We start from the raw sequence: 22,939 nt of genomic DNA on the forward strand, positions 1-22,939 counted from the left end.
GGGGGTGGTTCTGTTGGTACATGGACCAAAGGAAAATAAAAAATCCTACTTGTTTACTTTGTAGGGTTTTGTTTTTAAAGTTCTGACCATCATCTTTGTTGGAAGAGAAGATTTTAAGGACTCAAGTCACAAATCTGGTGATTAGCCAACATTGACTCGAGAGTCATCACCAGCCTGATGTGGGAGTTGTTGGTCTTGTCTTTGGACTTTAACTTTATATAAAAGACCTGAGATTGATGAAGTGAGACGTTAAAAAAATTACTTTTCCATCCACCGCCACTGTGTGTTTAGAGAAAATGCAATGCTTTAGAACGCAAGCCTCCAGCTACTGTATGTTAGAAATGATGGACTTGTTATTGCAATGGTATTGGTTTTTCAACTACCAGTATGTGGATTTGTACAGCTTTGAAAAAAAATCAGTGACTCGTAATCCTCAGCACTTAATTTTAAATTCAGGTCCTGACTCTTCCTTCACTGATTTAGTCAAAATCAGCATCCAAACAGCCTGTTCTTGGTTCTCGCCAACAGAATGCAGAAGTGGCTGCTGGTGACATTAAATCCTATGCTGTTGATGAGGTTGGAGTTACTGGCTCTCATTGGGGACAATTAAATATTAGTACCTCCAGCAGCCTTTACTGAAAGGTCAACAGAGAGAGGGATGGAACACAGAGCCATGAGGGAGACAGAGGGAGAAAAGAAGTCGTCCCGAGACTGTTTTCACAGTTCACGTACGATTCATTTCTGCAAAATTAAAGGAATAATGAGAGCGGGACAACAAGCATGCAATGCATTTCGGAAATGTGAAATGGAGTTAAAGTCGAAGACACTAATTACATTTGATGCAGAGGCTGCTAACTTCCTGACTTCAGTGCTCAGGGGATGACTAATAAGGCTCAAATTCAAGATGTTATAGTGCCTAATGGGGAAATTAGATTCCTGCAAGGCAACCAACAAAATGCATGATTACAAAACCTAAAGAGATAAAAACACCAAAACATACGGCAGTGACAAAGAACGGTCGCCGGCTGAGAGATATTTGAATGTTGCCGGGAAAATATTTAATTTTGGGCCTGCTGTGTAATGCCTAGAATGGGGGGTTCAATGAGATAGATTGAAATAAATTAAATGAAGATATGTTCACTTTCCACTGCTGTGTCCCACGGTAATTAGGCTGATTGGTGACTGTGCTCTTAATTGCCTGCAAAAACTTAAGGAAAAAACTATGTTAATTCCAAAATGTGAAGTTGGATCAAGGCATTAATATAATCCTAATAATTAAGTCCTAATCTAAACCCCCTACAAAAGACATAATAATAAAGCAAATAAAGAAGCATTCTTTGGGCACCATTATTACCATAATTTACTCTTAAAGGCATATTTAACAGACATCAATTCCAAAGATTCCCCTTGGCAAGACATTACAACACAATACAAATGTATTACACCATACTGAACTAGTAAAATTGAAAAAATGCATCTTTCTAAATCATTGTAATTGACCATAGTCATGTTATCAGCCCTTTTAAGGAGCCAAGAGAAAGCAAATATGCACCCAATTTAAAGTGTACTTATAATTTAAGTGCTTTAGTGTGGTGTTCAAATAAGCCAGCAGCAGTGGACAAATATGCTGTCTTTATTTTCAAATCTCATTTAAAACTCTTAACTTTAAAAGGCAGCAACTTGTTCTTTTTCGTTTTATTTATAGACATTGGAGAATAATACCAATCCAAAGACTACAAGTGCTGTTAGTTAGTGACTTCCCCAGTTTGATTTCTTGAGTGAAGCTCATCAGGGCATTCTTTAGGTCCAACTCATCAGGTGGAAAGAACAAGTGTTCCGGTATCATCAGCAGAAATCAATATGGCCTTGTGTCATTGCAGGATGACCTATATAGAAATTTATTTTCTATTCTCCATCTCAGATTAGCACAGCTTCAAACAAGCAGGAAGGACTCATCAGTGAAATCACCTGCCGAAGTGATTGCTCCTGGTAATAGTCTGTAGAAAGTTACCCCTCTGGCATTTGCTAACTAAAACTTCCCTCAAACCGAGCATTTAAAGATCAGAAAGGACAGGGAAAAGGAATCAGGCAGTGTGCATTATCCAATGTTAACTATGCTTGAAGTGTAATTACCTCGGTCGAATAAGACTTCAACCATTGCGGTCACAGAGGATCTAACAGCCGTTTAATCTGTCCAACAACATCGTGTCATAAGGTTGATTCTAATACATTTCCCCCATTAATCAGCCCTGTGCTTGAATTACATTACATTCAGCACATGCAATATCCCGGGACACAAATCATGCACATGCATTGTTATTTTGACAGAACCAATGACTAATTTGTACCGAAATGATACCAATTACACCAACATTGTATGTCCCTGAGACTAATCATCTGCTGTTTTCTCTCCTCTTTAAGCTTGCTAGAGAACCAATGTAACATGTACACACTTACTAACAGGTCTTAAAACATCAGTTATTCTAATTCAAACCCTTGATTAATCATTATTTACACAATGTGCTTTATTAATTAATTCATAGCTGAGTAGTGTTTTTGTTTATAATAATATTATAAACAGATATGTTCTATAAGCCCATACATTTAACGCTGAGTAGGTCATTTAAAAATGTGATCATGTCTTAAATATAATACTCTAATATTAATAATGTTCCTAATCATCAGCATGAAATCTGTTCAGGTTTAGCAGAACCCTCGTGTAGAGTCAGTATCGATTGGTCACTAGAGATCCATTCTGATGGTCCCCACAATTGTTATTTGTTCACAGAGATGTGTTCTTCTGAATGCCAAAATATTTCATTCATCTTATTTGTTCTCCAAAATTGAGAGTCCTTACTTGAATTGTTTTGACATGACTTTGTTTGAGTGGGAGTCTGTCTAAATGGATTTGTTCTTCCTCTTATCAGAATCAAGTGACTGACTGCAATATCTTTTTTTCTCCAAGTTGGAATAGGATCGAGAGAAGTTCATATCTAAAACACTATGAAACTGTGATAAATATTTAACGCACATACAGTAACGATCCATCCATCCCAACATCTGCTGTGGTCTGAACAGTACTGATTCTGATATTGATGGCGATGAATGAATGAAACGGATCACTGTAGAAAAGTAAGATCTGCTCATGGCTAGTGTTTGATGAGTCACAAAACACACACGTATACAAACAAACGCTCTGCTAATGAGGCATTGGGTTGCTAATGTTAGAGATGAAATGATTGGGACCTGAAGTCATTAGTTTGAGCCTGACTGAAATATCAGCACTCTCTTTCTATAATTGCCGCTGCTGACATACCCTTGTGCAAGGTTCTTCACACTCGCTCATGTGTGCAAATAACTAAGCAAATCTGAATAACTTCCAAGTTCTCTCAGTTAACCTTTTCTAATCACTCTTAATCAGCTATCTGTGACAGGGCATGCCATGTTTTGCTTTGAGCCCTTAGTCATGTAATTAGACACATTTTCTCCAAAGAAAACATGGACAGAGCTACTTTTCCGTTGACTGAAAATAACTCATCCATATGTCACTTACTACTGATTGGTGAGGGCAGAAGGCTCACATTAGCATGATGGGTTCGAGGCAAAAAAATTGGTTTGAAAAAAACAATCCTCTGCTCTTCAATGTAGAAAAATAAAATCTAAAGCTACAGCTACACCAAGTGGAAGAGCGTCAATTTTCTGGGCTGCATCAAAGTCATCGACCTGGCCTCGTCTGGTGTTGTCTGCTCTTTTATTACACTTCAAAATGTATCTCAGTTTCACAGGGTCACACACTTGCTGTTTGGTGTCATGCTTCCCGGGTTACTGTCGGGGTTGTATCAGCCTCCCTTTTATGAAGGATGTATTTCAAGAAATAAGCTTCAGGCAGCACATTTTAGCTTTGCTGGGGAGGTAAGGCTCAAGAGTCTTACTCAGCAGCATTTCAAGAGGTGATTTGGCGATACAAGGCCCTTGAGCCTCCTCATACGAAACAAACTTCATGACTTCCAGAGAACCTGACTGATAGCCTTGTTGGAGGAAATCTAGCATCTGCTTAATGGCTTGTTTTTCTTTGTGAAGATGGAAGAAAGGTTCCGAAGATGATGGAAAGAGGGTAAAGTGAGAGGCAGAGGGCAGAAACACAGAAGAGAAAGGACAATGGGCAAAGTGGAGAGAGTTTAAAAAACATTAGAAGTAACAAAGAGGAAAGGAGAGATTTAGTATGAAATACAAAGCAAGAGATTATTCAAAGTGAGTGGGTAAGTGATTAGCCTATAAAGAACAGAAGAAAAGCAAAGGAGAGGGAAGGTCAGAGTTTCTTTGAAGTGGTGTCGGGCACCATGAAGACCACAAAGCTCTGTAGTTTTACTGGTAATGGGGGGGTTGTTCTAATCCTGTGTTTCATTTAGTTTTGGTTGTTAGACAATGTTTAAAGCATGTGAAAAATGGGCGGCTCAGAATAACAAGGATCAAACAATGCAAAGCTCAAAAAAAGATCATTTGATGACAAAATAATCTTTAGACTAAAATTGCGATTTATACCTTAAAGACTCTTAAGTGCTGTATATTTGGACATTCCGTGAAATCGACGTACTTTTATGTTGACAGTGTTAAACCTGATTGTCTTAATATGTCCTAAGATTATATAGAGTACTGCGAAGTTATGTAGTTTTGGTTTGACACATATTTACAGTTTGGTTCAGTCTTGGTTTTATCAAACTGCTTTTCAGCAGTAGGAAGCTTTTTCACACAGAAGTTGTGATTAATTTTAGGAGTTTTAAAACCTGATGTGTTGCCCTTTTGCAGACGTTCAAAGTCATCAGTGGCAAATTGTTCTGTTGTCCCTTTGGCATAGAAAGCAGAAGCCTGTTTGATGAGCTTCTGTCAGCGTTGTGTTCTTTTGTATGCTGGTAATAACTGTCTGTCTTTTGACGTGCTGTGAGGATCAATATTAGCATGACTCATCGTGCTGTTAATATGTCCAGCCAGCCGGGAGAACGGCAATGTTTTTGTACTTCACACCAGGTGATCCAGTCAGAAAGAACTCATGTCCCTGAGTCAATGAAAAAATATATAGTAGTCAGGTTGAGAGAAATCATATTCTGGAAGAAATCAGGTCCATCTATTTCTGCCTCAGTAGAAAAAAAAACTATCATGCTGTGAATCTGTCTCGATACTTTATTTCTGACATTTTGCTGAATTTCTTTATTTTAAGTGTGGTTTTGAACGATAGCCAAGATATTTTCATAATGTACATTTAGAAATGATACAAGCTTTTCCAAGAGATGTTGTTATTAATCCTACCGCCTTTCAATGTTTGATACAATTCTGAGTGCTTTTGTGTTTAAAATTTCAATTACAAATGATAAAATATTCAAAAGTGTTTTAATATTCACTTAAATGAATGGTACCTTAATACAAAAGCACCTCAAACAAAACAAGAAACCTCCCTTTCTATCTCCCATCTCTTTTTTAACTTATGTTGCTTACCATTAGCAAAGCCATTTCAAAAGACAAGATTTAGTGTTTTTGCTAATAATGCATACATCTTCGGGACTAAACTAATATAGTTATTAAACCGTCACAGATCATGTATTTTACAGCAAAAGGTTAATTTCTTATTTACAGCCGATAAGAGGACAGGTGGTTTTGTGGTGTTTTGATTTATCAACAGATTTGACTGTATTTGATGGACAGTATGAGTCTGCTGTGTGGCATTGTGTCTATGCATGACTTCTCCTGCATTCAGTAAAGTCCCATAAGGTAGAGATCAAAAGGCAGGGGTGGCAGATAAAGCTGACAACTTCCAGCTATACCCGCCCTGACTATGTTGCATATTGGGCATTGAAGGGAGTGTGTGAGAGTGCACACAACCACACAACCCAGCAGACTAAAGTGAAGGGATCAGGGCTGCCAGGAATATTTTGCATGCATAGCCTACACATTTCAGACATATGATAAAATTATATGGAAGAAAATGTATTAAAACGGGAAGGAAATGGACATCTTGGCACTCCAGGAGCAGAATAGGAAAAAATGGTCCATCTGTATACTTTCCATTTAAAAATAAATGTGTTACTGCAATGCCACTTCGCCATGCAATCCATAGGGACAACAGATATAAATATGTGAATATCTTAACAGGTGGAGAGATTGGATATTTTTCCAGTCTCCTTTCAATTGGCTTACTTAGATGTGAATAATAGTTAAAGAAAAAGGCCGTCTCCTTCTCAAATTCCATGCTTGGGGCCGGGAAAAAAGATGACAGGCCTGAATAAAGCACCACCATATATCAGTAAATCTTGCTTATCTTCTTTCATATTAGCCCTAATAAATCCAGTTTGGCTTTAACAAGCAAGGTCCACTCTTCCGCCCACTTCAGCACTGAGACTATTTGTATGTTTTTCCTTCATCAACAATGGAACTTTTCTTGAAAACCAAGAAAATAAAGGTTCATTTGCTAAACACCTATACTGTAGATATATATTGATATGTGAAATGTGCACCAATGTATTTGTTATTATACTCATAGAGATTTGATGGATAGCAAGAAATGACAAGGGTGCTTTGTTCTTTTTAAAGTGAAAGATCACACATTATAACATGCCACTGCAGTTCAGGACACTTATATGAATCAGTAAGTCTTTCCATTGTTCCTATTTTTTTTAAAAGACACCGTATAATGGCCAATCTTGCACCAGAGGGATGCAAATGTTTGTTCAAAACCATGTATAAAAACAATACCATTTGTGCTCCTTTAAAGGTTGGCATAGATGCTGAAATAACATCAGTTACAGTATATCAAATTATGGAGTATGTGTTCTTTAAAAGAAAAGCAAAGAGCTACACTGAATGCATTTCCTCTTTTTCAAATGCTTACCAATGACAGCTTCTCAGATTGTTCGGATAAAAACACATTTGGTGATAAACGTTAAGCTAAACAGTGAGTTCTGGGCATTTCTCAATGAAGATTTTCCATTTTCCCTGTGTCAATCTATTTTTCAAAATTCAATCAATCAGTTCATTAATCTAGCAAAAAAAAGTTGACTGTCCAGATCACCTTTGTCACTCTGTATTTTTCCTTAAGCTTTATGATCATCCTAAATCAGTCCAGCTTCCTCTCCGAGCTTTCACATTCACTGTGCTTCCCTCTGTATATTCCACCTGTCTCTTATAAACCTCCATACCTGAAGCCCACTTCAACCAATTATTAGAGTAAGGAAGAATATGTGCTGGTCTTTAGCTCCCTAGTGGTAAAGCAAACCTCAAACATGTGATGTGATGAACATCTTAAACATTGATTATGTTAATTAAATGGTAACTAAAACCAATGCATTACATTTGTATAGTCTTAATCCAAATGCCTTACACCTAGCCTTTATGTTACAGTTTTGGAGGTAGACTTTCACAACTGTCCACACGGATACCTCCCGTCATGTATTTTCATCAGAGCCCACATAAGCCAAACTTTTGTAGCCAAAGCTGTTGAACTTATCCCCTAAAGGGTTTTCATGCTGTATAATTAATCCGGCCATTTGTGCCCTGGTATGAGTGGGCCTAAAAAACCCAATAAAAAGAATACAATACAACACAAAATCTGTTTTGCACTATGAAGACATTGTTTTAGGAGATGAGTGTCTGATCATATCTGCACCTGATTCACCCTTAAAACATTCAGATGTGACTGTGTAAGTGATATTTCATTATCATTTTCAATGAAAATCATATTGTAAATATACTGAATGTATCAAGAAAGTCAAAATGTCTAGCCCTATTTAAGCTGTAGGAGTTAACGGGTGAAGCTGTTTTTCCCCCCGTCAGAGTCAGCGTAGATGTGAAAACTTGAATGACAGTTAGCCGGTCTTGTCTCTATCTGTCTCTGTCCGTCCCATCTGCCTTGCAGACATCGAGGTCCCTTTGATGGGGCTCTTGCCTTGAAGACAAGGCTATTCAATCTAAGCAACCCTGGCCTTCAATGAAAGTTTGTGCATCATAACTTTTTTACATGATGCAGAGGAAGGCAACATTTTTTTATTGAAGACTTCTGCAATGGTGTCTGGAGATACTGGCACTGCATAAAGACTTAATTTAAATTGTCTCTTCCAAAGAAACAAAAGAGGAGGAGACGTAGATCAAAGAGAGGGATGTATCCACTCTGCTGTGCACTTCCCCGAGTTTATGTGTGATATTATATACTGTATGCTTGTTTAGACTTTGTTGAACCTGACCATCACCGGTATAAAATGCAGTAAAACTGGTGAGATCTTTGTTTCCATGATATTGCATTTTTCAGCTTGTTGTGTAGGTATAGTTTCTCTAATACAGAGCTACTACTCCTGCTTTTAATAAAGCATGCTAAAACTTTTGTGTATTGTCATGGTATGAAGCATTTTATATTAATGAAAGAAATTAAAAAGCAGTTGTTTGAAATGTCTGAAGTATTCAGTAGTTTCTTACAATTCTACAGTCCATACAGTACTAATTTTGAGACGTTACGTGTTCATTTTAAAAGGGCATTACAATGCTAATTTCCACGTTCATATTTGCATTTTGTGCCTCTACTGTAACATATTTACATGCTTTAATGTTCAAAACGTGCTTTATTTTTCTCATAGCAGTCTTTCTGCAACTAAATAGCAACACTTCATTTTCCTCTGTTCATGTACAGTTAGGTTTCCAACGGCAAAAATTGTCACCACAACATAGGAATGCAAAGGATTTGAATAGATGAGGATATATGTTGTGTTTTGACTGACTCCAGACATATTTATTTTAGACACACAGCCAAAGGAATGCAATATAGGTGGGTCAGTGTAGCACTTATTGAGACGTTTATTGCCCAGTTTATCAGAACTGCTGCAGCACATGACTTCATTCTCACACATTAAACTAAATGCTGCTGTGGATGGACGTAGCTGTGACAGTGACCGAACCGCAATTCTGTCTCCGATAAAACTTCATCACAAAGCTGCTCTAAGAACCATAAAAACAATAACTGCTTCCAATTAGCCCACAGTAATTACTTAATAATCACGAGATAATTGCACCACTTTGACTACTGTCACAATTTATTCATAACTGTGTGTGTGTGTGTGTGTGTGTGTGTGTGTGTGTGTGTGTGTGTGTGTGTGTGTGTGTGTGTGTGTGTGTGTGTGTGTGCGTGTGCGTGTGCGTGTGCGTGTACTGTGTGCCATATTATTATGGGGACTAAATGTCCTCACAATGTTTGAAGGTGAATACTGTAAGAAAGTTTGGACATAGTGCTCCTTCTTGCAGCCTTTTCCAGACCACAAACATTTAAAAAGTGTATCACACAACCGATACTAGGTGTTTGTGAACTCAGTAATGCTCGTGGCATCTTATGTACAATCCCCACTCCTCACTGTGTCTCTTATCCAGCACACTGAGCCTGCAGGCTTCTGTATTCACACGTCAATCATTGCCGCTGTGAAGACCTTGATACTGCGCTGCCATCGGCCTCCAAAGGCTACGCAGTCCCTCCCAGATGAAAATGAAGTTAAAAAGAAATCTATCGGCATGTGACACTGACATGTGGTAGCCTCAGGCACAGGGAGCTTAGATGGAGTCTCTTAAAAAATGTTCTAACCTGCCCTTGTTACTGTTCTAAATAATTTAATTAAGAGCAAATAAAATGATTTATGTCCTAACTGCCTCTTGGAATTTGAGTTTTGTTTTAATATATCATCGGGTCAAAGTATTTGTATGGATACCATTGGTGTCCAGCCAAACCATCACTTTCACTAAATATGAAAACAATCACAGTTCTTATGAGTCGAGTTGCATTTGCTGATAAGCAATCTTAGAGTTTGTTTTTTTGACTGGTTGATATACAAGTGTCATCCGTCTTTCGGCAAATCTACCTTGCAGAGGTAGCTGATTTGTAATACCTAAAATTGCACTGTGAAAATAGACATGTATTAAATGAATATGTTCTTTTTTTTGTATAGTAAGGAAGTACAATATGACATCCTATTAACAAGGCTGATAGTTTACTATCATGCTAGTGACTCTGTGAGGTTGCCATTAAGTACTTTAAGCTAAATGATAATGGTTGGAATTTAATGCAATGCTTACATGGTGATGTTACATGTGTGTAAACATGCTTACATGTGTTAGCACAGACACTTAGTTTATAAAAATACTATTTCTAAGTGAGAGCTGAATGTGATAGACATTTTTACTTTCTAGAATTGCTGCTAAACAAAAGTAATGGGTATGCATTTGTGAAAGGTTTATTGAAGATTGTACCAAAGAGGGTTTTTAAAAAGATCTCTTCTTTCTGTCCTCACTGCAATGTGAGGCCAGTCGTTTCCCAATGATACCTTGGAGAGCATTTTTCGCACATTTGAGAATGTGAAATTGGTGGCTTAGAGTGGATGTAATAACCAAACAGAGAGAAAAAGATGGCTTTTCACATCCATTCACATTAATGTGGACATGAACTCTCTCTCACTACTTGTCCGATTTTTTTCTATCCTTCTAATGTTTTCATCAGTCCTCCCCCCCCACACTCTTTACTCCACTTGCAGGCATTCTCCTCATTTACACCCAAACACATAGTGTGTCTCATTGTCTCCGTATCGTGCTCTTGGTATTTATTTATCTATTATACCCAGTCATATCTCTCCCTGACTTTGTCAATACCTCTACTTGTTCTCCTTTCTTTCATCTTTCATTGTGGGTATGTCCATACTCCAAACACCCCTCCCCCATCTTCTCTCCTATCCCATTGATGGATGATGTGGTGCAGCGTCGGGGGCCTCAATCAGAGGAGCGGGGGTTCGCTGTGGAGAGCAATTTCAAAGCCAATTCCACTGATAGCTATCGCAGGGTGTTGCAACATGACGTTGCAGATATCACCTGTTGAATGACAGAGAGAGAAGGAGAGAAAGAGAGGGAGCAGCTTCTCTGAGTTCCGGTGCTTTTCTTAAACTTTCGGACTGAAGGGAAAACTTTTCTAATGTTGACGATGTTGTTGTGGTATTTGTTGCGGCAGTTGTTGTTTTTGTTGTTGTTATCACATTGATCAATATGAAAATGTATTAGTTTGGAGTTCTGCCATTTTAGTGCCTGGCAGCCAAACAAGGCCATCAGAGGCTGATTGAAAGAGCACACTGTTGCAGGATTGGAGAGGGAATGGATGGCAGGAGAGGCATTGTTGTTGCTCAATGGTGCTTCATTTTACTCTCCAAGTGCTTTTTGTCAGAGGGCTAGCAGGTGGCCAGAGTTGTATTCATTTGCATTTTAAACACTAATGCAGGTTTTGCTAGTTAATGATAGAATAAACAAGAGAGCAGCTTCTCCTCAAACTTGTATGTTTACCTGTGGCAAACACAATGCCCTGTTCTACCTCTGAGCCCCTCATCATTATTTGCTGACATGTGCTGGAAGGGAAGAGTTTAAGCTGCCTGGAGGGTAGGATTTACACAGGCTGTAATTGAAATATGGTAATCCGCAATGCTACATTATTTACAATGTTTATTTTCCTATTGTAATGCTTCAATGGTATCTGACTCTCTGCCATGAAGGTACAAAGGTGATAATATTCATGAAATGTCTTCTTTTTTGTTGTTGTTACAATTAAAAGACTCCTTGAAAAGGAGAAAGTGAAATTGCCTGAATTGTCCTCAATTTCCAGGATTTAACCAGTGCAACTTTACAACATTTGTGGTCCTATAATAATCGTGGGTCAGTCAATTTGTTTTATGTAAATATAACATTGGTTTTGTTAGATTTTGTTTGTTGAATGTATTACTGAGCACAGTGATCCTCCTCCACTCATGATAAATGCATATACTAGTTGTACATACAAGAATAAAACCATGACCAACCAATGTCAATAAAAAAAAGGCAGAAAACGTGAGATCTGCGTGGTCATCAATTCATATATAATGTGAAATCAAGACAATGTAGACATTCCACTGACATATGAATATGTCAACCCTGTTAACCCATCTAAGCCTTGCCATTTAGCTGATCACATGTTCAAATCATTAAACAATGGTCAATTTGTTGACCATTGGGGGTGAACTGCTTTACACTCAACAAGTTACAAGGGATTTTCTATCAAAACTGAAGTTTTAATAGAAAAAAAATCCAGCAAGCTTAACACAGTTGAAGAAACCTTTGGCAACAGATCATATGTTTTGGTCAGATGTTGCAGTTTGTGTTACGTCTGATCTTCTTTCTGTTTATTGAGCCAACACATAACACTTGATCCCAGAATAATGTGTACTGTGTAAGAGTTTCCAAACATAGATCTTAACTTAAGTTATGCTGTAAAAAAAAGTCAGACTCCTTGTGATATATTCCCCAAAGCTTCAAGACGTCTATATTTGCTTTAGCTTTGGGTGGTCGCTTGATGCATATCGATGCCGACGCTCGATAATAGACCGAGAGCTCTACATTATTGACCCACTCTCTGGAGGTGTTAACTGGAGATGGAGGAAGACAACATTCAGAGAAAGATGGTATAGATAAAGACACAGACAGATACAGATAGAGGACAGATATGAACAGAGCGTTTCACAGACCAAGTCAGTCCTTTTATTCAGTCTTACTCTCCACTGAATCTCTAACCCCTCCTCACAATCACTCTTGACCCTCCTTCTGTCTCTGCTGTAGCACACACAGCTGAGTCAAATAAATGTGGAAAATGACATAGGGAACTGAAGGCACAAGTGTTGTTTACAAGACAGACATTCTCTCCTGCACTCACACAGCCACAAACAGCTAGGTAAACAGAGCAGCTAGCCACACGCACATACTGTATCTAGTAAAACACACGCGCACAGACTTCATACACAATGAGACTAAAAAACACCCTTTCACAATGAAGCCCAAGTACACACACAAACACAATCAATTGTCAATAGCTATCACGCTAACAGAGTGGTGACAGAAGAGGCCATGCTGGGTTGAGGGTAGATCAATTTAGTCCTTGTTGCAGCAAATGCTGGAAAGAGAGAGAGAGCGAGAGGATGAGAAAGGAAGAATGGGATTAAGGTGGGGGAAGAAATGGGTAAGGGGGGGGAGTTCTGCAATGAATTATGTTGAAATCTCTCACAACTTCAGACAGGCAAAGGAAGAAACGGATCCTTAGAGTAAGGCCTGGCTAACACCCTGTATAGGCTGCACTCATCTTTGCACTTCACAATCCATACAACACTAAGGGTGGAAAAGTAAATCATGCCAAGTTGAGTTGGAAACAAAGTTGGAAGTTAAGTTGACATAGTATAGCTTGCATTAAAGTGGTTTAGGTGATGAGAACAGTATTACAAGATGACTGAATAATTTGTGGAAATTGTTTTCATTTAAAAATTGGTCAAAGATTGCATCTTTGCTGAAATTCACCGCACTAAAAAGAATGTGTATGGAGACCACAAAAGTATTTGATGGGTTGGTCGGTCCGTGGATGGATGGATGGATGGAGGAATAGATGGATGGACCGATGGATGGAAAACAATGAAAATGTAGACACCAAAAGTAGTTGGATGGATGGTTGCATAGATAAATGGATGACACTTCTTTGGAGCATTCATTTTTAGATGGGTGCGTTAGATTATAACATTCTTATAACAGTTGCCAGTTTATTGGGTGCACCTTTCCTAAAGCAATGCATTCACCTCTATAATTCAATGCAGTTCAACCGCACCACATCTTTCGAAGCATACATAAAACATAGGACTCATTAGAATACTGTTGCATTAGACTGCATTCGATTTAGCTGTACCTAATGAGCTGACAACAGAGTGTGTCGTTTGCAAGGTTAACATTTCGTCCTGGGAGTGGTGGTGGTACAGAAAAGTTTGTTGAGCAAAAATAAAAAAAGGTTAAAGAGCATTAATGTGCTCATAAACATAAATATATTAATAAAGTAACCTTTCTGAAGTCAATGGTGATTTTAAAACTGGAAAGATAATTAATCCACTGCAATCATAGATATCCAAAGCATATTTAGTGTACACTGGTTTGGAGGGTGAAGATAATGTGGTTGTTGTGGTTGGTAGAAAAAGGTTGGGATGTCAATAAAACATTTAGGAGTCGTCCTCTGAGGGCCATAAATACAGTGTTTGTGCCAAATGAAATTAAAATTGCACCAATAGATGTCGACAACTAAAGGTCAGCAGTGAACCCTCCCACTTTGTGGAAATAAGTATGCAGGCTTTATTTGTCTCATTGTCTGAGTAGCATTATTGTAGCATTATTAGTATTGTTGTCATCATGATAACTGCCATCTGAATTATGACCTTATCTCTTATATGTCATGTTGTTTTGAATTTGGTGGCATTTTAATTTGCAGCCGAACAGAAGAGACAGAAAAAAGTTTTTTGAACAGACGGAGGTGAAGAGAAAGATCGAAAGCTAAACAAGGGACAAGAGAAAGTGAAAAAGAAGTAGGAGAAGAAATCGAATGAGGAGAAATATGAGAGAAGACAGAAAGAGATAGAATAAAGAAAACAGATAGGACAAGAAGACTCTAAAACTGACAAACAGATTGATCAGCAAGGGCACCGAATAAGGGCGAGGATTACAAGGAGATGAAAGGCAGCGGGTGAAGGAGTGGACAAGAGAGGAGGAGAGGGCAGAGGAGAGGTAAGGAGGCACACCTCAGTGTTCAGAGGCCTCCATCCTGGTAAGAGCGCTCCTGAATTATTCATGGCTGCTTGTCTCGCTGTGCTGGCTGCAGCGCAATGCTCACTGCGGAGGATAAAAAGAACAATTCTGACTAGAGAATAAACTGCAAACTGTGTAGCTGTGTGAGACGTTCTGAGGCAGTTCTAATTGCAGTTGTGCAGTGGGATAAAGTCCATGATTTGATCATATGCAACTAGAATAAGTTAGACAAAATGAATAGCCTGCTAGCATCCTCTACTTTTATCTTAGATTTGTAATTGTATTCTCTTTGCCCCACTGCTAGATTTCTTATCCAATTCCGACCAATAAGATTATTAATGCAAAATACGAATCAGCTAATACATACAGTATTTTATACGTTAAGCTACACAGTAGGATACATTAAGTAATTAAAATAAACCCCACTTTTACCAAGTGCAACACCAAGGTGATGAACATATAAATTCATCGATATTTTTTTATAAAATGATTTTAAATAGTTTCTCCTTAAATGGGCCATTCTGCATAAAGCATCACTTTATTTTGGGTTTAAAGTATTTTTGTTACCAATACTTGTTTACTTTTACTTAAGTACAAATTAGATTGTAGTATTTTTACTTGTAACTGAGTATTTTTACAGTGCACTATATAGCAAACATTTTTTGTGTGATTTCAACAACATTTGAACATATGCTTTGTTCTATGCTCGTTGACCAATTTTAATATTGCAGGGACAACAAGTGTATTTATCTCTCTCTTTATGGTCATACACCATTTAAGGTACTTAACTGATCAAATAAATTCTCTATCTATGAGTATGTGCCAGTAATAGGCAGATGGACATTATGGACTCATGATTTGCATCTTGAATGGCTGGTTTCTTTTTTCATATATGTATTGCCCATTCACAGTTATAAGCCGTACTCCACTGGACAATGGCCCCAATTATTGCTTTTAGAAGATTCCTCTTACAATCGATAAAACCTAAATGTGTCTCCCTGTATTTTGATTCTATTATAATACTAGTTCCACTGCAGTTATTACTTTACCGAACCATTGTAAGTATGTATTAAAATGTATCTCCACTGAGAAAAAAAGGTGTATGAAAATGAGAGGAGGAGATACCGACTGAAGCACGACATGACTTTTCAGCTATTATGTATCCTCAGCAATGTCCCTGCCGAGATATGAAGTAGCCAGCAGGAAGTATATGCTGTACATTTCTGTGGGTTTCTCTGATAGAAACCAATATGTATGTGACAATAAGTATTCAAGGATATTCTTTTGAGAACCTCCAAGTAGGAAAAATGTACTCCTTTCGTCTTCAGGACGAAGAATTGCAGGAAATTGGGTTTTAATAAGAACTGCCTGCCTTCTCTCACAGGCCTGCTGATTTCCACGTGGGGATCATTTACAATCCCAACACGTCCAGTACTCTCCCCTTCCGTTGCCACAACAGTGCCAGAATTTTAATATGTTTTACTCAGTTGGGGGGAGGATTACATGAAGGAGGCTTGAAAACAGTCCTCAGTTACTTTGGGATTTCAAGGGGTCTTGATCTCCATTTGCTCATCAGAACCTTAGGGATCAAAAGACGGCGGGAAAACAAAAACAGTCTTTGCAGGGGAAGATCACATGGATAGCTTGTTGGTCTCTCTTTCTTACTCTTATATCACAATGAAGTGTTTTATCTTTGAAATGATCCAGCGTGCGATCTCATTTAATATATATATAATGCCTCGGTGAAAAGTGAAGGGTAGGCTAAGCCTTGGTAGTCTTTTTTGAATAAGAACAGACGCAAAGCCAATCTTCTCTAATCAATGCGGGTTAATATCCTTTGGTCTGTGGCTGATGTAGGGTACAGATTGAGACAATTGAATTGCCGCGATACGTTTGACTCACTTCCTCGTTGTTTCTTTTTTTGTTTTCTTAATTTTGGGAGAAAATGGCATAAAACAATGTAAAGAAAATTACAGTCCAGTCTTTTCTACCCTCTGAGCTACCACAACATTTATTTATTTATTTACCCAGTTTTAAGAAATAATATTCTATGCCTGCTGCCACTCTAAAATATTTTGTTTAATTAGTGTCTTTGCTGGGTTTATTGAGCTTGCCATCCAGAGAATGAAACAAAATGGTGTCCCTTTGGGTGCCTGTCTGAAATACACAAACAACAATAAAATATAGATTGAAATGATTGATATTTACATTGAAACACCCTATTTGTATTCTTATCAAAATTCTTATTGTTTAGGTGGTGAATTTATTTCCTTTTAATTTGATGATATTACGCATGCACATATGAGCAGTTGTAGATCTATGAACAACATCTCTTCAGTTAAAACTCAGTTAAACTATGCATTATTGATAGTAACTGTTTCACACTAATAATAGTAACATTTTGGATACAGAAGTACTTGTGAATTTTGCTCATAATTAGCAGGATATGCTACTTCTGAGCTTTCAGTTGTCATTAATAGATTTGATACAACAAAACTACAGTGAATTGTCGGTAGAATAATCTCTTGTTCTTTATAATGAGGAATTGTATGAGCCTGGACTTTGGACTGTTTATGTATGCAATGTGCCATGTTTGCCAATGGATCAGTTTGTAATGCTAATGCTACAGTCAAGTATCAACAACTAACTCTGCATTAAAAAAGATTAAAGGAGATTTGTGCAGCTGATCAACCAGGGAGACAGTGTAATGAGTCTGGTTTTGTCTGTGTACACTGTTCAGAGTGTGTACCAGGTAATCTGTGAGTGTGCAACAAAATAACATCTTTAATCACAACATCAGGCATGTGTGATATTAGGTTTCATTTTTCCCTGCACACCAATTTTGCCACATAGATAAAAACAGATGTTCGCTATCAGTCAGCGATTCGTGTTGATGGCTCTGCACCATATTGGCAGGAAATACATGAAGAGAAAGCTGTGAAAAGTCTCGACTTGCCAACGAGTGCTGCACTGACTCAATGTTGATGTTGATAACGGAAGCAGAAATAGATCAAACATAATTAAATCTCTACTTAACTTCAACCTTTGTTATCTCCCTGTGACATCAGATTGTTTTCAAGTAATATTCCTTTACCGGTTTGTTGAGTACACAAACTGTCAAATCAGTGACGGTATTTAACAAATATGCTTGGAAATGGGGATGGATGTGTGTGGGATTCTAAAACTGTTGATGTGTACTCTAAAAGCACAAGAGGGGAATATGAACTAATTGTCACTGTCTTTCTTTTTTCAGGACGGCATGGGTAAACTAAGAATAACAGAGAAGGGCCTGAAACTGGAAGGGGACTCTGAGTTCCTACAACCCCTCTATGCCAAAGAAATCCAGTCCAAACCAGTAAGTCACTCACAAAAAATACACTTATGCTCTGCTCGTTTTCATTTTACATCACCACAAATGAGTTTTTCTTAAATCCAAAATCCAAGACTACATGTTTGCAGTCAGTTTATTCTATGACAAAGCTATGCTAACAGCGCTCTGCTCCCAACTTTTATCAAACTGTATCAAAGTATCCATTATGTAAGTATAGTGAAAGAAAGAAAGAAAGAAAGAAAAAAAAAAGTTTTCCACACATGTACATGCAGTTGCAAAGTTACACTGTACAGTTACATACAATACACACATATGCACACATGCTATTGCATTTTGGGAGGATCCAGAGTGGAGAGGCAGCCAGTCTAGCCGGCGCCAGGGAGCAGTTGGGGGTCGGGTGCCTTGCTCAAGGGCATCTCGGCAGTGGCCAAGGAGGTGTACTGGCTCCTCTCCAGTACCAGTCCACACTCCATATTTCTTGGTCCAATTGGGTCGTGAACCGGCGCCCCTTCGGTCCAAAGTCCAGGGCCCTTGCAGACTGAACCACTGCCGCCCCTTTTTTTTCAGTTGTATAAAGCCATGAAACATAGATCATTTCAAACCACATTGGTCCTTGAATAACAAACACCGGATAAATAACATCACACAGTATGAGGTGAGGAGGTGCAATGGTGTGAAGAGATGAGAATCTAATGACTGTAAGTGTGAATTTGAGTCCTGGAGCCAACATCTTCACAGTCGGAAAAAAAACATGTGAGAGAATCCTGTCGGGACTCGCATCAAGCTACAAGTGATTCCACTCCACCTGCATTTACAACTTGTATTGATTCCATTAAGTGTCTAAATGTTGCTCTAACAAAGCTTAAAGGCTTTAAAAACCTCCCTAACATGCATTCTGGGTTAAGAAAGGCACTACACGGCATGTTCTTACAGCAGAAAACCATTGATCAATTTCCGGCCTCATATATGGTCAGAATACGGTGTCAGTAGACGGAGCCAGAAGTCGAAATGTACTCCATCAATCCCCCATGTGGGAATCTGAAGCCTTCCAAGGTTAGATGGAATATGTAGTCTGTGGAGTTTGCTCTGGGTTTGCCATTGTGTCCCCCCTCAGGAAACCTCCACAGATAGGTGGTTCTTTCGAGCTTAAGGGGTAATAGCTCCTGTACAAGCTTATCCCTGATGTCATAGTGTCCCAAAGGCCAAGCAAAATGACTCTGCAAAGACAACTTAGCTTCTTGTGCTTGCAATCCTGTTTTTAAGGTCATCATCTGAAGTCTAACCATAAAACTGTGAAATACTTTACAATGACTGGTAAATCAGCAGCAAAGGCAGCGTCTTTGGAATAAACCATGGCTATGTTAGCTCGGGAGGTTTTTTTTGTCTGAGTTAATTACTGAGATTTTTGCCTGGATTTATTTCTAGCATTAATTATGTTTCTGTGAAGGAGCAGATTCCTTCAAAAGCTAAAGCCTTCTAGTCACATTTAAAATCAAAATCATGCCATGACATGCCCAGAAATGTCGGGTTATTATAATGTGTTTTGTGCCATGCCATGTCAAAACAAGAGAAGATGTGTCATGCTGTGTCATAAAAAGGCCTGTCTTGGGATGTAATTTCATCTCAGAACATAACAAGATACGACACAACAGCCTAAAGTTTTGACATGCACCATATGGCCCCATCAGTCATTTCACAAGTTATAGGTCCCTTCGTATGTTCTGTTTACTCAATTAACATTCTGATGCGCTTCGTGCTGCCTTTACTACAACTACAGGAGGAGTATTCAAGAGATGTCAGAGAAATGGAAAGATGGACACGATAAAGTGATACGCACACTCTCCCTCTGTCTCTGTGTTCTGGCAGTAATAATTCGCCAGGTAGTGGACGGATGGTTGATAATGCGAGAGAGTAGCGTACTTTATCTTTGCTGTCTAGGATCTTACGCAAGCTTAGGGAGAAAATGAGCGATGGAGAGCAGAGAGGAGCATAAGGGACTGAGGTAGAGCCGAGTGAGGATGGAGATGAAGATGAATAATGAGAGAGAAGAAGAAGAGCTAGTAATAGAGACCAAAAAAAACAGACAGATGGACAAGGACTGAATTAGAATGAGAGAAATGAGAAACCAGCGAGCATATTATGAAAGGCAGCGACGTGCAAGAAGCGGCCAAGTCTGACACAGACTCAAACAAACACAACATATTCGCAGTGTGATATCATTACACAGTAAAATATTCATATTGAAATGAAGTCCCAGTTTCAACAAACCATACAAGAAGCAGCTATGAATGACTGCAGAATTCTACTGCATTCATGTGGCACTGTGTTTAGGCATTTTGGCGCAAGCAAACTTATGAATAACAATTATCATCAAGATATTCTAAAATATTAAAACGGCTGATATAGCCAGGGTATTTTGCCTATTGAAGAAGGCTGCAGGCTGTGTTAGTCCTTGCTCATACACCATACTGTATGTTCTTGTTTTAATTGATGCTACCAGGATTTTTTCTTCTCTGTGTACATAACGTTTGCTAGCAAGCAATTCAAAAGCTGATAAGTCAATGAGTCAATGTTCTCGGCCTGGTACTGCCACATAACGGGCAATGGCTCAAAAGCACGCTGGCACCTTGCATGGCTGCCTCTGCCATTTATTGGTAGCAACAGATATTTTTTTGTTTTACTCAATAAATAGGTGTACTTTAAATGATTTGATCGGTAAATTAATTGATTAATCCACGAACGATCCACCACTTACCAACTATTGCTTACAACATCCTATACCTGTGTGCCCACTAACAAAGTGAGATCACACTAAGCTAAGGAAGTATATTGATAAGACCATACAACATTTCTGGAAAGCCAACCTATTGCTCTCAAATGTGGTATTTTAGCTCTATTTAATAAGGTTTAATTCAACAAGTAAGTTGTTATACAATCTTTGAAGGAGCTCTGCCTCCAAAACTTATTTATATATTTCTACTCAACATGATTCTCCATGTGTCTTCTCTCACTCCCCTTGTTTTTCTCTCACTTGTATTCCTCTCGGTGTGGGTGGCCTCCTGCTGGGAGTAATATGGTCTGTTGCATAAGTAATGAAGAGAAGAAGGAGACATAGTGAATCAGAGTCACCACACAACAACAAAATAAACACTTGTACTTTACACAAGCAGCCCCAACGGACAGTAGCCTCTCTGAGGAATATCGAGGGACTGAGCAGATAAAAGAACTGTGCAGAAAGACGAATGATGAAATGGCTGCTCTGAAATATAACACACTGAGCTCAGTAGCATAAAACACACTGTGCGTTATTTCTCCTAAGGCTAGTGTGAAATATATACATGTGATGCGTTCTCCTAAAATCAAGGTAGTGACTGGTACAACTCTCTCAACATCTTCGCTCAGCACCGTCCGTCACCTTCAAACACACCTTTACCGTCACTTTTTAACATCCAGGTTAGTCCAACTTCAAGTGGGTTAGGTGTTTTACATTCATACTTGATATGTTTAGTTGCCAAACCTACTCTGCAAAAGGAAGTTGTAACAGTTTGTCAGTCCCACAAGACACCTCAAATGTCTTCCTCCTGGTTGCATTTTAAATGTTCAGCCACTTTTGCTAAAGATTTTGGTTTAAGTTAAGGAAGATCTGTTTGTTACCTAGGTGGCATAAGTTGAGTTTGTTGTATAAAGTAACTCACTTTGTAGCTTTGTATACTACGTCTGACCTGCTTCTTATTTTCTGTCATCATTTCTGTGGTCAGCCCTGTAAGTACTAAATGGAATTAGGCATAGTTTAACCGTAGGGTGACTGACCAAGCTGCGGTATCTCAGGAGCTGTGAGTGAGAACGGACTGACAGATACAAATAAATGATTGACAAAGTCTGTTTCAAATAAAAGAATACATGTGCTGTCATTTGCATGAATTAAAGTATAAGGATTACAAATAAGAAACATTTTCAGTGAATGTTTTGCAGATATTTTTGTTTTATGAGCTGAGGTAGACGAATGAATGTGATAATGAGTATGAATAGATTGACTGATGTTGCTCCTTGTCACACTGCACATTTCTACTCCCTGTACACAACATTTTAGACATTTTCTCCATTGTTTGTCTTAAAATGATGTCCACACAGCTGAAGGTAATGAGAGCTAATGAGCAAACTGTGACTCCTCAGCACACTGAGGCACTGCTTCAGGCCTTAAATACTGTATAGTCCTTGGTTGCAGGCAAATATTTACAATACACACACCTCAACCTTGAAAGAAAGAGTGAACTTGTCAAACCTGACATAGTGAAAGTACTTTCTTTTCAAACTTCTTTGAAAATTTGCATTCAGGTCCTGACACATTGTTATTGTGATAATGTCGCATATCATGCATTTAGTGTATTTACTGTGAGAACTTCAATAAGTTTTCCAAGAGCCATAATGTTATCAGTTTTATACACACAAGGCATATCCCCTCCTCGACTGCGAGCGCAGCACAATGGTCAGGCCGTTATCTCTAATTAAGAAGTTGACTGAGGCATGAAGATTAGTCGGGCACAGAAAGAGCAGAGTGTCCAACGTGATCAGCATTACAGATGGGTGCAGGGCACTCTGGGAAATACAAGTTATCAAACTCAACAGGGGGCTTAAGACTCTGCGCAAGGACAATTCTGGTGGTTTTGTTTGGGTGTAAAGTTGTACATTTGTGTGCTTGTGTATCTATGTGTGTAAGCTATTGTACTCATTTAGTATGACAACTGGCTCAGTCAATATAAGCCCAACCCCCAAGTCAGCACAGGTACGTGCCAATAAGGTGATCCACCTGGAGCTGTTGACAGAAAACACAGGATGTAACAATCACAACAACACCATTAAAAAAGACCAAGACTTAAAGTCTACAGCTACAGCTTTTGAAATATGTGTTATTTCCTGTTATATATTTATAATATCTGCTTCACACTAGGACAGTCCAGGTAAAAACATCAC

At 38.5% G+C, this 22,939-nt stretch overlaps 1 protein-coding gene across 1 annotated transcript in view; it reads left to right on the forward strand.

Moving 5' to 3' along the window:
• sgcd (sarcoglycan, delta (dystrophin-associated glycoprotein)) overlaps positions 1-22,939 on the forward strand; it is a 98,256-nt gene that overhangs the window by 24,713 nt on the left and 50,604 nt on the right. The window contains exon 3 of the mRNA XM_063895594.1: positions 17,891-17,992. Coding sequence (XP_063751664.1) covers positions 17,891-17,992 — 102 coding nt within the window. The remainder of the gene's footprint in view (positions 1-17,890; positions 17,993-22,939) is intronic.

The sequence above is a fragment of the Eleginops maclovinus genome, chromosome 11, assembly GCF_036324505.1.
Source record: "Eleginops maclovinus isolate JMC-PN-2008 ecotype Puerto Natales chromosome 11, JC_Emac_rtc_rv5, whole genome shotgun sequence".
Taxonomy (NCBI): domain Eukaryota; kingdom Metazoa; phylum Chordata; class Actinopteri; order Perciformes; family Eleginopidae; genus Eleginops; species Eleginops maclovinus.